This window comes from Corvus hawaiiensis, chromosome Z (assembly GCF_020740725.1).
Source record: "Corvus hawaiiensis isolate bCorHaw1 chromosome Z, bCorHaw1.pri.cur, whole genome shotgun sequence".
In the NCBI taxonomy this organism is placed as follows: domain Eukaryota; kingdom Metazoa; phylum Chordata; class Aves; order Passeriformes; family Corvidae; genus Corvus; species Corvus hawaiiensis.
The window spans coordinates 55146728-55163052 of NC_063255.1; the positions used below are offsets into that span (position 1 = coordinate 55146728).

General features: G+C 39.1%; 1 protein-coding gene across 6 annotated transcripts in view; it reads left to right on the forward strand.

The window, feature by feature from the left end:
- Positions 1 to 16325, forward strand: part of PCSK5 (proprotein convertase subtilisin/kexin type 5) — a 229397-nt gene that overhangs the window by 36838 nt on the left and 176234 nt on the right. For all 6 annotated transcript variants that reach the window (XR_007200827.1, XM_048290931.1, XM_048290930.1 and 3 more), the window contains exon 3: positions 10490 to 10603. Coding sequence is in view for 5 of the 6 variants with exons in the window: in XM_048290931.1 (XP_048146888.1) it covers positions 10490 to 10603 (114 nt within the window). In the remaining variant the exon portion in view is untranslated. The remainder of the gene's footprint in view (positions 1 to 10489; positions 10604 to 16325) is intronic.

The window sequence follows — 16325 nt, forward strand, 5'->3', positions numbered from 1 at the left end:
GGTTGAGGCCAATGGTGTGAGATTCAATAAGCTGAAGTGCTGGGTCCTGCCCTTGGGTCACAGCAATCCAATGCAGCACTACTGGCTGGGGAAAGAGTGGCTAGAAAGCTGCCTGGTGGGAAAGGATCTGGGGTTGCTAGTTGACTGTGGATGCACATCAGTCAGCAGTATGTCCTTGGTGGCCAAGACCAGTGGCATCCTTGGCTTTTATCAAGAATAGTGTGGCCAGCAGGGAAGTAACTGGTGAGGCCATACCCAAATCTTGTGTTCAGTTCTGGGTTCTTCACTTTAGTAGAGACACTGAGGTGCTGGAGCAAGTCCGGAGATGGGCAAAGAAGCTGGTGAAGGGTCTATAGAATAGGTGCTATGAGGAGCAGCTGGGGGAGCTGGGGATGTTAATCCTGGAGAAAAGACTAGAGAAGACCTTATTGTTCTGTATAACTACATGAAAGGAGGCTGTAGGAAACTGGGAGTTAGGCTTTTCTCCCAGGTAACAAATAACGGGATGAGAGGAAATGGTCTCAAGTTGTACCAGGGAAGGTTTAGATTACATATTTGAAAAAAAAAAAAAAATGGAAAGTGGAACTGTCCAGGGAAGTGGAGTCACCATCCCTGGAGGTGTTCGTAACACCTGTGGAAATGGCACTAAAGGGCATGGTTTAATGTTGAACACAGTAGTGGTGCTGGGTTGATGGTTGGACTTGATGATTTCAAGGGTCTCTTCCAACGTTAGTGATTGTATTATTCTAAGTAAGTAATTATCAAATTGTGCTACAAAGGCATCTGAAATGCCAAGGAACTAGGGAAATGGGGTGCTGTAAAGTATGCCACTCATACTTCCATAAAGTGTAAAATTCAACAAAAATCTAATACTAAAGCTTAGTACAAGCACTTTGGCTCAATTCTGAATTTTAAATACTACTTCTAAGTATATGCTATAAGCAGGGTCGGCTTGAAAAAAAAAAAATTGTCCTTTTCTTATGATTAAGGATAGACAGGCACAATCAAATAAACCCAAACGGGATCGAGTTTTCCTGTGGTTTAATATACTCTGATCAGGAAACTGCTTAATTTGATATTTAGTATATGCTCTGTGACTGAATTTTTCCATGGCAGACTTATGTGAAAAATTTCCTTAAAAAATTAAACAAAAGTTCTGGAAATAGGCTGAGTTATTTGTGGTACTTTCTTATGTTCTATTAAGAGGGTTTTGGTCAGTGAAGAGACTGCTCAGAAGATGTATTTACTTTAGTAAGTCCAGTATACCACTGATGGATATTACATACCACTTAATTATGGAATACTTAACTGTCTTACTAATTCTCAGTGGATTTTCTAAATGGCAGTTGAAACCATGGCAAACTCTTGACTGAATCAACACTTTTGGAGTTACACTGGTGTTTTTGACATTTGAATTTAACCCTGTGGGAGAGATTTGTCTTCCAAAGATGTCATTAAATGAATTAAGGCCATCTTAAATTAGCACTTGCAGATGTCACAAGGACTTAAATGATTTATGACATTAGTTGAAGGACTGACCTAAGGAAAGAAAAAGATCACATCAGAAATTTCTACAGTTTTTTTTAATATTCATAATAATTGCTACAGTAATTCAAACATGAAATCCAAGATAGTTCAGCTGCCAGATGTTAGATTCCAAAGCTAATGAAGTTTAGAAAGCTTAAAGTTTTATCCTCTAGTGAGCACTGGGTCAGCCTTTTGGTTTATTAAGAACATGCAATTTTAGGCCTAAGTTAGATGGAGTTGCAACATACAAGTTTACATTCGGAGTGATATTAACACTAATCCTCCCCGTACATTGAAATTCAAGATGATTACATTGTCCCAAGACTAGGTATTTCTGGATACTAACATTGTAATCAATGGTGTAAGCAGAGCTTTAGATACTGTACCAAGCAGACCTGTCAATTAGAGGCCTCTTAAAATTGTGTTCAAAATTGTGAGCTTTTAGCCCTTGAGTTGTTACAATGTGAGGTGTGTGACCTGTGGCTAAAACTTACAAACTACCTTGTATAAACATAGAAGTTGCTTTTGAGCTTGTGCTGTAGACTTTTCCTCACTGTTCTAAGGCTGAGTTATTTTGGAAACTGAACCAGAACATCTGAGTTGGTTAGGCCACTTCAGACCTGAGGAAGGGAAAAATTCCCAACTGCTTTAGATGCTTGCTCTTTGCACATGACAGCTGGGGCTGGTGCTGCTGGAAGCCACTGGCCAGGAGCCCAGGCTCCCTGAAACTTGTTCTCAGCTCTCCCACAAAACTGCTGTGTGATTTCAATCCTGTAATTTTGAGCTGCTTTGTGGTCAGCTGTGGTACAACACTCAAGAAGGGAGGAGGTTGGGCAGTGGCTGTAGCCATGTTCACTTATCAGTTACTACAGCTGTACCTGTGAATAGAAAACCTGTCAAGACTTCCCCAAGGAGAGAAATTGTGAGTCCTTTTGCCTTTGATTGTTCCCTGGTTTTCCAGTCATCCATGAATCCTGGCCAGCAACAGATATGCTGAGCTTTTCCAGAATTTCAGTGTGATGCTTTTGCCCTTCCCAGCAGCTCTGGCTGCTATTAAACTGCCTCGGGACATAGCCTGTCTTCCTTCATCACTAGCCAGGCTGTTCCCTTTTCTGTTCACAATTTATTCCTCTACAGCCTTGTTCCTAAATGAAGAAGACTTTTTTGCCACAGTTTTAGGCTGGTATGTATGGATTTATGTGAAGAGCTTGTAGCTCTAGGGGCGGGAAGGCTACAAGGGAAAGGCGAAGGACATTTCAGTTACATTAAAATGCTTAGCTGTGAATTCTTGTACCTCATGGATGTGGAAGTATGGTTATACTGCTACAGTTGATCACAAATATATAGCAAAGCAGATAGAAACCACTTAAGTCATATCAGGACTGACTGGCTTTTCTGTGGCTATGAGGTGGAAAAATGTGCAATGGATTTTAGCTTTGGTCCATGGGAAACACTGCAGTAGTTTGGCCTGCTGTTGTGCAAGATATATTTCTTTGGGCTTAAGTGCTTTCAAGGATTATCTGCTGTCTTTTCTCCTCTGCTTTTCTGGTTTCTGTTCAGTCTGTATTAACACCTGTTTCTTCTTTTATCTTACTTTTTTTTCAGAATCTGTAGCATAATTATGACAACTGCTTTGATTGTGGATTGTCATTGACCTTGCTGAAGAAGCACTTTCTCAGTCAGCAAGAATGCATCACATAGCACTGCTGGAGTCATTCACTTTTTATCCAACTTTAAGCCCCTGCTTTTGTGAAATGGTATCTGCAATAATTTTCCATGATCTTGACCTATGTCAACATCTACTTCACCAACTGTCTTCATCTATTTTTATGGTGAAAACTGGCTGTTGCTTTTGTGAGTCAAAGAATAATAGGTTAAGAAAATAGCTAGGATTTTAATTAGGGTCCAAAAAATGACACAAAATTCTTCTTAAGATGAGTAGTCCAGTTTTTGGGGGTCTCTCTTTTGTGACTGCACATAGATAGCAGTAGGTGTGTCAACAGTCTTTATCACTTCTCCTGCATTCCTGAGTAATGGCTCGGGCCTCAGTTGTTCACTAACCTGGGTATGGCCTTTGGATATTGATATGTCCTCCTACACACTTTAACCCTAAATCATTGACCTTTTGGTTTCATTACAAAGTGAAATGCAAAAACAGAATGTTGTCAAATTATACACTTAAGTAGAGCGGGTATTACAGAAAACTTCATGACAGGACAACTAAAGTACTTACTGGATTTGTTAGAAACATGGAATCATAGAATTGTTAGGGTTGGAAAGGACATTAAAGATCATCTCGTTCCAACTCTCCTGCCACAGGCAGGGACACCTTCCACTAGACCAGGCTGCTCAAAGCCCCATCCAACATGGCCTTGAGCACTTCCACGGATGGGGGTATCCACAGCTTCTCTGGGCAACATGTTCAGTGTCTCACCACCCTCAGAGTAAAGAACATTCACTTTACCTAATATCTAATCTAAACCTACTCTCTTTCTGTTTACAACCATTACCCCTCATCCTATCACTACACTCCCTGATAAAGAGACCTTCCTCATCCTTCCTGTAGGCCTCCTTCAAGAACAGGAAGGTTGCTGTAAGGTCTCCCCAAAGACCTTCTCTAGGCTAAACAATCCAAACAGTCTCAGCTCTTCCTCATAGCAGAGGTTCTTCAGCCACCTGATCATCTTCATGGCCCTCCTTTGCCTGTCTCATGCTGGGCACCCCAGAGCTGGATGCAACACTCTAGAGAGTGAGGTAGAGGAAAAGTGTCTCTTGATATAGCCCAGCATACAGTTGGCTTTTTGGGATGTGAATGCACATTGCTGGGTCATGTTCAGTTTCTCATCCAACCATATGTCTTAAGTCCTTCTCTGCAGAGCTGCTCTCAATCCACTCATTAAACCTGTATTGAGGTTTGGTATTACCCCAGCCCAGGTGCAGGACCTTACACTTGTCTTGTTGACCTCCATGTGATTCACATGGGCCCGTGTCTCAAGTCTGTCAGTCTCCCTCTGGATGGCATCCCTTCCCACTAAAATAGGAACTGTTAGAGCAATTTTTCTCCTATGGCCTATTCTGGGACAGCACAGTCTCATATTCTGTCTCTGAGAGTGCCATCCTCACTTCTGTTCTTTTGTAGCAGGGTCTTTCAGAACTCATATATACATGAGTTGAGGGTCTTTAGGCAAATAAAGAATGAAGTGTAACATATGCAGCATGAGACCATCCTAGCTGGGAGGGAGGATGCTTGCCCAGAGCAATCTGTCTGTAGACAAATTCCAAGTAAGAGTGCTGCATTGCTGTTCATTGCCTGTTTTCCATATGATAAGGTAGCCCCCTTTTGCTGATATGTTCTCTGGGTGTTACCTTCCATGTCCCCTGTCTAGGTTTTCTCTCTCTTTTTCTCTTTAATCTGCAGTGTTCCTGTGGCACCTGCTCTCTTGTTATGTTAGAAGGAATTTCCAATTTCTTCTTACAGGTGTAGGACAGATGGAAGTGAATGAGGCAGTACAAGGGTTACAGTTACAGTTTCAGTTAGGAGTGGCACCTTCAGGATCTCTTCTTCACAGACTCCAGACCCACACCTTCACATTTAATTTTGTCATAAGTCACAGATTCTGGTATGAAATTTATAACTTACTTCAGAGTTAGAAATTTTTTTTACCCCAAGCATATTTTCCTCAAAATGGAAAGGATTACACCTTCAGCTTGCGTGTAACTTCTGCTATATAGTAATGGCATTTTCACATGTTAGCGTTGACACATTTTCAATAATTTTGAAATGTTTACTCCAGCAGACCCTCTCATGTATATTTGAAAAAATTCTCTTTCACAACAGTGTTTGTATGTTAAAAACCATGCTGCTTTGATAAATTGGTGGGATTTTCTTCCAGTGTGTAATTTTTTTTTCCTTTATCAAACTTTTTATTTTCCCAGTTTATAACACTGGGTGAGGGAGATCTTACTGCAGCATACCTACATGGGGCTCCTTTCCCAAGAATTCTGTTGAATCAATGTGGCTGAAAATGGTAGAAAGTAGTTTTGATTCACACAGAGATAACATTTCATTTCAAATTGTAGCACTTAGAGAGAGAAAAAGTGCTTGAATTAGCTCAGAGCAGCTTTTATTGCCATAGCAGTATTTCATGCAGGTTTGTGAAGAAAAACTGCATCATGCACAGAACAATGCTGTGAGTCCTGAATTGAGGAGACTGAAAATTGTGAATTTTAAAAATAGCTTGGTCTTCAGTCTGGCTTGGCTTTGATTTCTAGACACTCATGGAATAGAACTTTTGAAGCTGAGGTCAATGGGAAAATGTCTTTTGTTACCCCTCAGTAAGTGTGAATTTATGGAAATGTTAAAATGAACTTCATTGTTTACACAGACTCACCTTTTCACAAGAAATGAGAATCTGTATAATTACTCCAGAAAGATTCTTTTTATACAAATGAGCTCCTTTAATACAGAATCAAACAAAACCAAAATATACTGGGCATTCTACAGTAACTTGTGGATGAATACCCATAAAATACTCAAAGGTAGTATGTGTCACAATACTAAAATAACTTCCAAGTCTTGACCTTGTTTTCATCAATATAACCTAGTGATTGTACAGTGTAAACTATTCTATTTAAGTAGTAGTGATATTTTCTGTAAACAAAATTGTATGCATTTACTTGTCAGATGAATAAATTGTCTTCTAGTGATGTTTTAAATTAAGTTCTAAAAGGTTGTATCAATATAAACTCAGAATAAAAACAATTAATCAGAAGATGTCAACATTAGGAATTTGCTTAAAGTCTTCCAGGCAAAGCCATAAGTAAGACTGTGATCAGGCATGTCGGGATGTTTTAAGTTACTCTGTCTAGCATCCTGCATTGTCTCCCTTGTAGCAGTGCATGGTCACTGACTGAGTGGTCAGTTTGACTTCCCCTTTTCACTGATGTGGTTGTCTGTAGTGTACAACATGAGTCCTAATGTTTTATACCAGGTTTGTCTAGTCTGAAGAAAAGGAGACTGAGAAGCAACCTGATTGCCCTCTACAGCTCCCTGAGGAGGAGACAGAGAGAGGGAGGTGCTGATCTCTTCTTCCTGGTATACAGTGATGGGACATGTGAGAATAGTTCAGAGTTGCATATGGGGAAGTTCACACTGGACTTCAAGAAGCATTTTTTTACCGAGACGTTGGTCAAACAGATCAGTCTTCCTGGAGGGGTGGTTGATGCCCCAGGCCTGTCAGTGTTAAAGACACATTTGGACAAGGCCTTCAGTACTGTGCTTTAACTTTTGTTCATCCCTGAATTGGTCAGGCAGTTGGACTAGATGATCATTGTAGCTCCCTTACAACTGCAATATTCTATATGAGTTCACTCTGTTCCATCTAGACACTTGCATTCCATCATTAAAGAGCTACCTGCACTATCTTCCCATATGCATACTTAGGCAAATGTGCCATTTACCCACGTCTGCATTTGTATGAAATTAAATGGCTCATTTACTTAGAGCAATTCAGTGCACACATAAAATTATCATTAAGTCTTGTGGGAAGACAAGAAGTTACGTTTCTTTTACTGGGTTTGAGTCTGATCATGCAAGCTGCAGAGCCCTTCTGCAAAATTACTCTTTCGTATGTTTTCCCTAATTTTGCTAGGAGCTGAGGAAATAGGAATTATGGGCAACATCTAGCATGCCCTGCAACAGATAGTCTTTTGTGAAAAGGTGCTAGATAAGATACAAAAAAAAAATTTACCCATATCTCACTAAAATATAACCACCTACTATACTGTAGGCTTGTAGATTAACTCAGTTGATATAAACTCTTGGACAAGTACATACGTATACATATATTGAAAATTCTTTATGTGTCAAATTATATATGTTCCAATAAACTGGAAGTGTGCAGTTCTGCAGTGTTTATGATTGCTTGGACTAAATAAGTGATAATATTCTCCGTAATAGTATCTGAAATAAAGGAAATGGAGAAAAGAAATTAACTGGGCTTTTTTTTGAGGCAGCAATGTATGCATGCATTAGTCTCCACCCGTACTATGCTGCCTTTATATTTAAATCTTTTTATTGATCAGCAGATATTTGTACCTGAACAGGCAGTAATCAATGGAGACAACATCACAGTGAACAAGTAAAGAGTTTGGCAAAGAGTTTGTCTAGCCAGGAAAACTCCTTTCATTTTATCCATGCAGAAATGGTATTAGGTTGCTGAAGTTCTGCTTAAATTTGTGCATTGCACAGGCTCCAGGAATGTATTATACTTCTTTGGTTCTGTTAACAAAAGGAAGGTGTTTTCCAAAAATCCTCACAATTGCTAGTTGTAGTTCCTATAGAAGCCTTGATGCACAGGAGTCCCTAATGCCAGATTAGATGCCCTGGGTCTCTGATTTATGGCTCCTCTAGGCAATAGTAGTGTTGGTGAGTTCTTTCATTAATGTTCATGCGTCTGAACTAGAGGTAACAGTGGTAGAAGGTTTAATCCTCTTCTGCTGAGTCTGTCTCATTGGTTTGTCTTTGCGGACACTTTTGCAACACCGTCAGATCCTCACATTATGTTGGTGGTAGGCATGTTTAATTCCTCCCTGAAGACTCAAGACAGGAGTGAGTTACCAAGCATGGCATGTTGTGCTCTGTGTGCTTTTGGCCTGTGAAGTGTTGAAATTTGTTGACTTAAACAACTTTGTCAGCATGGTTAACACACTCAAGTGGTTAATCCCTTCAGCAAAGGGTGAGTCAAGATAACAGTAAATATTCTTGCGTAGTAGGAGCTTGAGACCCTCCACTCAGTTGAACATGTTTCTAGCACTGAGACCCAAATCTCGTTAGAAGACTTGGAAAGTGGATCTGTATAAGCCCTGAAAGCCATGGTTGCTTTTTCAGACCTGTTGAAGCTTTTTTGTTAATGTCTGCTAAATAACAGTAGTAGAAGAAGAAAGGCCCGTGGTCTGTGGCAGTCCAGGCAGGTGGGGAGTCAGAGACCAAACAGTACATAGGATGCCAATCTCTTGGTTTGTGATGTGTTGGGAGGTATGGGCTACCCACAAGAAAAGAAGCTTTGAAGAATAACAAGCTTCTGTTGTGAGGGTCTGGGAAAAAAAACATATATTAGCAGCAAAAGTCAGGAGAATAGGGTTCATTATTCAGTTAAAGACCAGTCTTTTCATGGAGGAGAGAGCTAGTTAAGAGGCTTGTTGATCCCAGTTTAAAGCAGCCATTAGGCTTAGTTCTTACCAAAGTCTTTTGAGTTTCCTTTCTTTGACCTTTGCCCAGATATGCTTTGAGTGTCTTACAGGCCTCCAGACTTTGTTACACCAAAAGGCCTAAGACTGACTAGCCATCACTTCCTGCAGAGGACACCTGGATCCGGTCAGATCTGAAGGGAGCGGTTAGCTCTGGTCTTCTCATGAGGGATTTCAAACTGTAGTGGAAGAGGAGACAATAAGCAAGAGAGAAAGGTGCACTGTCAAATTTCTGTGTTCTCATAGAACCAGAAGGCAACTTATGATTGTTCCTAGAAGATTTAACAGAGAAATAGGTTTCAGTGTCGGCACTAGCTGATAGTCTGTGTTCTTAGACTGCATAATTTAGTCTCTAGAAGAATCCTTTTGATCCTGATGTTAGTTCTTGGGAAGGAGAAAATTTCGTTTCTTCTTTATGAAAAAACCCATGAAGCCTTGCCAGCCTCTATAAGGACTGTCTGAGGAATCCTCTCTGGAGAAATTCAGAGATGTCTTCCTGCATTTTTTTCTGACCAAGAAGTAGAGGCCAGAGTGGTATGTCTGTCTAAGGATTTGAAGTGAATGCACAGGAGAGATTAGCCTGCGAAGGGAAAATATTAATACCATCTCTGACCAGTGACAAAGAAATATGTGAGCTGAAAGTAACTTCTTTGATATATTTGTATGTTTCTGTGCATACACAGATATTCATAAAGAGCACAAATAAAAGGTGCAGAGCTGGCTGCTAGGAGAAGATGGCTGTTTTGCTTGGAGAGAGGTGAATTGAGTTTTTGTAGTTATATGCCTTGAAACAATTCAGCAGAAGTATAAGCTGCTGGATGTGTGTAAATATAACATGGGATTTTTTTGTGGTTAGTTCATATTATTTACATTTATTGAAACTAACTCCCATTTAGAATAGCTAATGCAGAAATAGCTGCAGAGTCCTCTCTGCTCTGAGGTTGATGTCACTTTTGGTGTTGCCTTTCTTTGGACATGTCATGAATCTTTGAAGAGGTGTCAGACAGACAAAAACAACTTTCAGAATTAGATTTTTAACCCTTATATTTCTTTTCTAGTTTCAAGCCCATTTTTGTGTTTGTTTTAATTAGAGCTGTTGCTCGGTATCCAACTCTTTCTCCCAGGGAAGTCCTTAATATGAAATGAAGTTTCAGAGTGCCTCTCTGAGAAGCTCTTGACAAAGAGTCACTTTACTTAAAATAAGGTGTAGTTTTGGGGTTTTATTCTCTCCAAGTGGTGAAGGTGATTTAGATACTGATCAAGCAAAACTTTTGAATGTATTTTTTAATGTTCTTGTTTTCCAGAACGGAAAGATAAAAATAAAAACAAACCCACCCTTTTAGAAATTCAGTTAAGTCTTCATTGTAATATGCTGTTATATTTTGTGTATGAGTTTTTATGAATTCAAAAGAAGAATAAGTCTGATAAAGAGAAATAGTAAAATAATAGTATTTAAAAGATGATGCCCAATGAAGTACTTCTAGTAGGGTATTTAAGTAATTATTCAGGTAGATTTGTAACACTAGCTAAATTGAATGTATTCCTTAGTGAACAGTATGTCAAGGTGATTTGCACGATTTCTACTGCCAAAATGAACCCTCTAACATGAAATATGCCTTGGAGTATGGTAATGAGAAGGATCCCAAGTTTTCTCACATTTCTTGATAATCTCCACAGAACCGTAACACTTTCCATATGTTTTTCTGGTTGGCAGGTGGAGTGGATACAACAGCAGGTGGTTAAAAGAAGGATAAAGAGGGATTATAAGCCTGGTGGTACCCAATCCACTTATTTCAATGATCCCAAGTGGCCAAGCATGTGGTACATGGTAAGTACATACAGGGTCACTGACCGTTCCATGCTAATGTTTCATTCTCCGGTTTGATATTTTGAAAAGGGGTGGAAGAATATGTTCAGAAAAAGCAAGTTTGGGGATTTTTATGTAGCTAATAAAGGTCTGTAAACTCCTTAGAAGTATTACAAAAAATTTGTGGTGAGCCCTGCAGTAGGAAGCATTTATTGATGCTTTCATTCATGAATTCTTCCTATTGCAAGATGTTTTGGGAATTACTTATTTGAGGATAAGCTTTCAGCAATGAGAATGGAAGGAACTTAGCCACAACTTGTGAGAACCCACTTGTATTTAATGCTTAATTCACTGTCCCCAACATAAATGTATTTTGTCCTGAAGCAGAAGGAGAAAGCCACCAAGACTGACAATTTAGTGTTATAATTACACTCTTTTTAATAAGTAACAATTTCATTGTTGAAATAAATGGATTGTTTATGCTATTTCCTGTCTGACAGAAGTCGTATTTTTTCTAAAAAACCCCCTTTTTTTTGACGTGGTAGTCACAGTTAAAGCCTGGAGTGAAACTTTGTACTCATGATGTTTTTAAAAATATCCTCATTTTTGCCAGGTGAAAATTTTAGAATTATGGAATGGTTTGGAACAAAGAGACCTTTAAAGGCCTTCTAGTCCAACCCACTGTTCAATGAGCAGGAAGATGCTTCAATTACATCAAGTTGCTCAGAGCCCCGTTTGACCTGATCTTGAATGTTTCCAGGGATAGGGCACCTACCACATCTCTGGATAACCTGGTCCAGCATTTCACAACTCTCCTTGTAAACAATTTCTTCCTTATGTCTAACCTAAATCAACCCCCTTTTGCTTTAAAACCATTGCCCCTTGTCCTACAGCAACAGGTGCTGCTAAAAGTTTTGTCTCCATTTTTCTTAATGATGCCCCTCCAAATATTGAAAGGCTGCAGTAAGGTCTCCCTGGAGACTTCTCCAGGATAAACAACCGCAATTCTCTCAGTCTTTTCTCACAGGAGAGATGCTCTGATAATAGATGCTTGTAGCAGTTGCCTGTAATTCTATCAGAAAGGTAGCAGTCTCTATTTATGAACCAGTCATGTTGTCTAGCCACACTACCTTGCAGCTGTGCCGCAATTGCCAGTCTAACACAGAAAAGACCTTAGAGCATCAAGTAGACTTCACTGTTTGCTTTGTACAACTTTCAAAATTCCTCATTTCTGCTCCAGTGGAAGAAAATCCTCACTTTCAGACCCTCTGGGAAGGGACTGTTCTGGACTGATTGCATTTACATCCACTGATTAACTCCATGTATTTGCAACATCTTTAGTGGTAGTCGTTTGCTGACATTTTGTTGAAAGACATCAATCAGTAAAGTATTAGTGACCATGGTATTTCATCAGAGAGATTAGCTAAAAATATGTGAATGGGGTGACTTCAGGACTGACTTGGGACATTACCAGTTATCCTCATATGACTGTGTTTGTTATTGTTTCCATAGCTGCTTTTGTTAATCTTTCTTAGCTTTGTAAGGTAAAGGGGAAAAAATGAGTTCAAGGTTGGTTAATGGTTTCAGTCATTGCTGTGCTGGAAGAGGTTTTTAGGTTGCTGGCATGTTGTTGAGAAAGTAATAAGAGTAATAAGAAATTACTTTTGAGTCATTTCTTGAGAAGGTAATAAGTAAACTGTCATATAGAGACTTGCATTTGGATTAATAAGTAACTTCTTTGTGGGCTAAGATTGATACCTTTGCCCACTGAACTGGCACAGTTTCTAACAAGGCCGTAAGTGCAGTTCAGATTTGTTGACAGAAGTAGTTTTATTCAAAGACTTTGTCAGGCCATATCTGATTAATGTTTTTCCTCTCCAAGCTTTTTCTTCACAAGTACCACTTTTCGTAATTTTAATTTTCTAGGCTAGAAATAATACATTTTTGTTTGTGTGATATCCATGGCAAGAAGTTACAAGAGAGAATCAGGCCTTCTTTCTCTTTTGAGCCATCACAGAGTTTAAAAGAAAGGTGATTTTCTTCTGTTTTCCCTCCCTCAAAGCAAGGGAAGTTGGGAAAAACCCAAGTTCTTTAGCATAACTTCTGAATCCTGAGGCATCTGTGCTTAACAGTAAAAGAATATTTTTGTAGACTAATTAGCGTACGGAACTTTACCAATCCAACTGTTATTCAAAAGTGACCTACAGAATCAGGTCCAGTTTGCTCAGAATGAATGGATAGCAATGAAAAAAGGAAGTCCCTAGTTAACGTCCTCTTCAAAATTTTGAGTCAGAAGAGAGCTATGTCCCGTACCCCATTCCCAGAGCTCAGCTACCTTTGTATCATCATGTTAAATCTAATAAATTTCTTCTCTTCCACTGATGTTGACAAAATAACCTGTTAGCCAGTAATTGGATGAATTATATACAATCAGTTTGCTGATTTTGGCTGAAAGAGTTTGAAGTCAGCTGGTCTGTATTTTTTATTTTGCTTAATTTGAGCTAACAGTAAATAGTGTCTTCAGAATGACTGAGGTGACTTTGTGCCTAATCAATTCCACTGTACCTGCTGGTTGTTTAAATGAGTTTCCTTATCTTGCCTGCATAGAAAAACTACAGAAAGCAAATATATTAATGTATATATACATATATCTTAAAATCAAGAGGAAGTAAATATAGTTTAAATAATAGAAATAAATGTGAAGCTGTGGTTAATATAACTAACTTCAGTAGATCAGTCAGAGTATTGTTGTTGTTGACCATTTCTTTTTGTTCCCCACTTCAGGAAGAGCTTTGTAGTGGTAGGCTGAAACTGGAATCACACAGGCACAGAGGCACAGCTTTCTGCAGCTGTAATTTACCTCTGCTGTGATGATGGGCCCCATTGGATGGGTTTTTAAAAATTTTCTAAAAATAAGGAAAACAGATAAGCATAATGAAAACATTATTTAAAAAACAAAAAACTTCTGAAAACATACTTGAATAGAAATTGGTTAGCCTACTAAAACATACAACGCCTGGCTGTGCTGTTTCTCCAACTGGTTATGGGACCTAGTTCTGTGGGCTTTTCACAAAGCATTCCTGATTTCCAAAACTGGACTTGAAAGGATGAGCAGATCCACAAATACAGGGTGTTTTAGGGCATTCAAGGTGGAAGAGGATTATAGCAGTGCCATCAGGGCACAATAAAACCCTGTGACTGAGCCATAGTGGAAAAGAACATTTACCAATTACTTGGTGAATAATACTAAAGTAATTTCTTAGGTGAAACAGCTATATAATATTGCTGCACAATTATAGATATGGAGTGATGTACTGAGGTTTTTAGAAAGCTGTTGAGGATAAAAGATTTGCTGAGAAGCCTCATCAGTTAGTATTTATTGGTCATCAATCATCACACTTATTGGTATATTTGCACTGTAAGATTTCTGATATAGACAGGTGAAACATAATTTACACTGCAGAGAGCAATCCATGCAAGCTGGTGTGTACTAAATTACTTACATCTAGGGCTGGCTGCCTTGAGCTCTGATGCTGAAACCAAAACCCAGGAAAAATTGCTTACTTTTCCCTTTCAGTGAGGACTGTGAAGCAAGCATTGCTTTGAGCTTCAGTGAAGTGTCTGGTGAACCCAGCTTACTTCATTTGTTCAGAAAATTCCTCCAGTATGCTACATAGTGCTCTCCAGTTACAGCTGTGAGTTCCCAGGGGAGCTATATGAGCATTCACAGAGAGGGACAGACCCTTCTGCTCTGACACAGTATAGTTGCCTCTGGATGGCAGCCAGAATGGGACTAATAAACCTTTATCAGCAGTGAGGAGTGTGAGTTTCCTAAGGTCCTGTAGCCATGAAATAAGGTGGAGGTGACAAGTTAGACAGGGTGAGTTGCTTCCCGTATGCCACTGAGAAGATCTGTAGGGAGTTAGCTTACCTTGTGCCTCTCCTCCCAGCTCAAGCAAGCGGCAGAGCAGACAAAAAGCTTTTACATCCCTGACCTCGCCATTAATGAGGTCATCTATGGTGAGTGGGACTGTGAAAGGAGACAGAGGGACAAAGGAAAGAGTGACAGGAGCCTGATGAGATGGGTTGCAAAGAGGCAAAGGGAGAAGGAGAGGTCGCAGTGGTTCTGAGTGCTGGCCCAGGTACAGGGAGGCAGAATTCAAGATAGAATTTCACCTGCCATATGCTAACACCACAGCAAATGAATACGTGTCACTCTCCTTTACGACCTCCTAAAAATTTGTTTGACAGCTAAGGAAAAACTTCATTCTCTTTTTATTGCCCTCCCAAGAACTGTTCTCTCCTTTCATTTATACAGTGGAAGCCAAATTGTTGTTCTTTCTGAGGTGGCATGGCATGCTTGAAAGTGTTTTGCATATTTTGTAACTTGGTTTGGTTGTTGCATGCACTTTCATATTTTTGGGTTTTATTCCGTGAGAAGCTCAAGCTTTTGGTGTTCTACAAATTTAAGAAGTTGATCTGTGACTTAACTTCAGCAGAAGTGCTGCTAGGAAGAACCACTCTGCCTGTCCAAACATTACTGTGTGAATCTCCATGTGGAAACACATGTTTTGTTGTTCTCTGTGGACAAGGTAGAACAATAACATGAGGTCAAGTAATACACAATTTGACCTAAATTAATTTCCTTTTGGAAGACAACAGCATACTTTAAGTAATCAAAAGCCTATAGAAGTGGATTTATCCATGCCTACGGAAAAGAGATCATTAATGAAGATAGTTTAGCAAGATTAGCAAATAGTTTGAAGACAGACTGACCAGATAGGGTTCTTGTTCTGTTCCGTTGGGACATTCAGTTCTGGCTTCTAGATAAGCATACCTGGAAGTGGCCTGAGAGCACAAAATGGAAGCCAGCACCATTTGGGAGTTGTGCCAGCATTTTCACTGAAGCAAGAAGCCATACTGAAATAATTTCCATGCTTGCTTTGGGAGAGCTTTACCTGTCTGTCAAAGATTTGGTAATAAATCATATAGCAAAAGCACACATCCCTCTGCCTACTTGCTACTGTGATTGTATCTTCAGAGGCAGAGTACCCACTTCTAGCTTTACAGAATTTATTTTAAATGGATTTTTTTTTTTCCTGGACAGCAACTGAGTCACATTAAGAAACTGTAGGTACTTGTCTGTATAATGTTCTTTGTGAAATATCATTTGTGTACAGTATTGTGTTTTCCTGCACTGCCTTTTTCTGAGTAGTTTTTTGCAGTTAGTAAGGAAATGATAATGCCTCAAAATCTTTGCTGAATTTCTAATGACATTTGATAAATATTTGCCTTTAGTTTTTGTATGTTGTACTGGGGCACATTTTGGTATATTTCAGTTTTTATCTTACATTGCACTTCAGCAGGAAAACCATTAATGTACATACAGAGGTACATAATTACCTGGAAGTACATTTTTCCTCTTTACAAAGGAGAAGGAATCATTGCTTTCTAAGAGCAGTTTTCAAGAGCAGCTGTTTAGTTAACTATCCACTTTTCAGATTTTTAAAAATCAAAATCAACTAATGTCAGAAAGCAAAACAATTTCTTATGCCATGCAATACTGAATACTCTGTTTATTTACTGAAAAAAAAAAGAGAGGTAATTTAATTAATAGAAAAAATACTGATTTGTTCCAAACACTCACTTTATGTCTTGTGTTGCTGTTGTTTGCATACTAAAATCGCAGATACTTCAGGAAACATATTATATCTCTTAGATAAGGTATTATCTCTAGGAAATA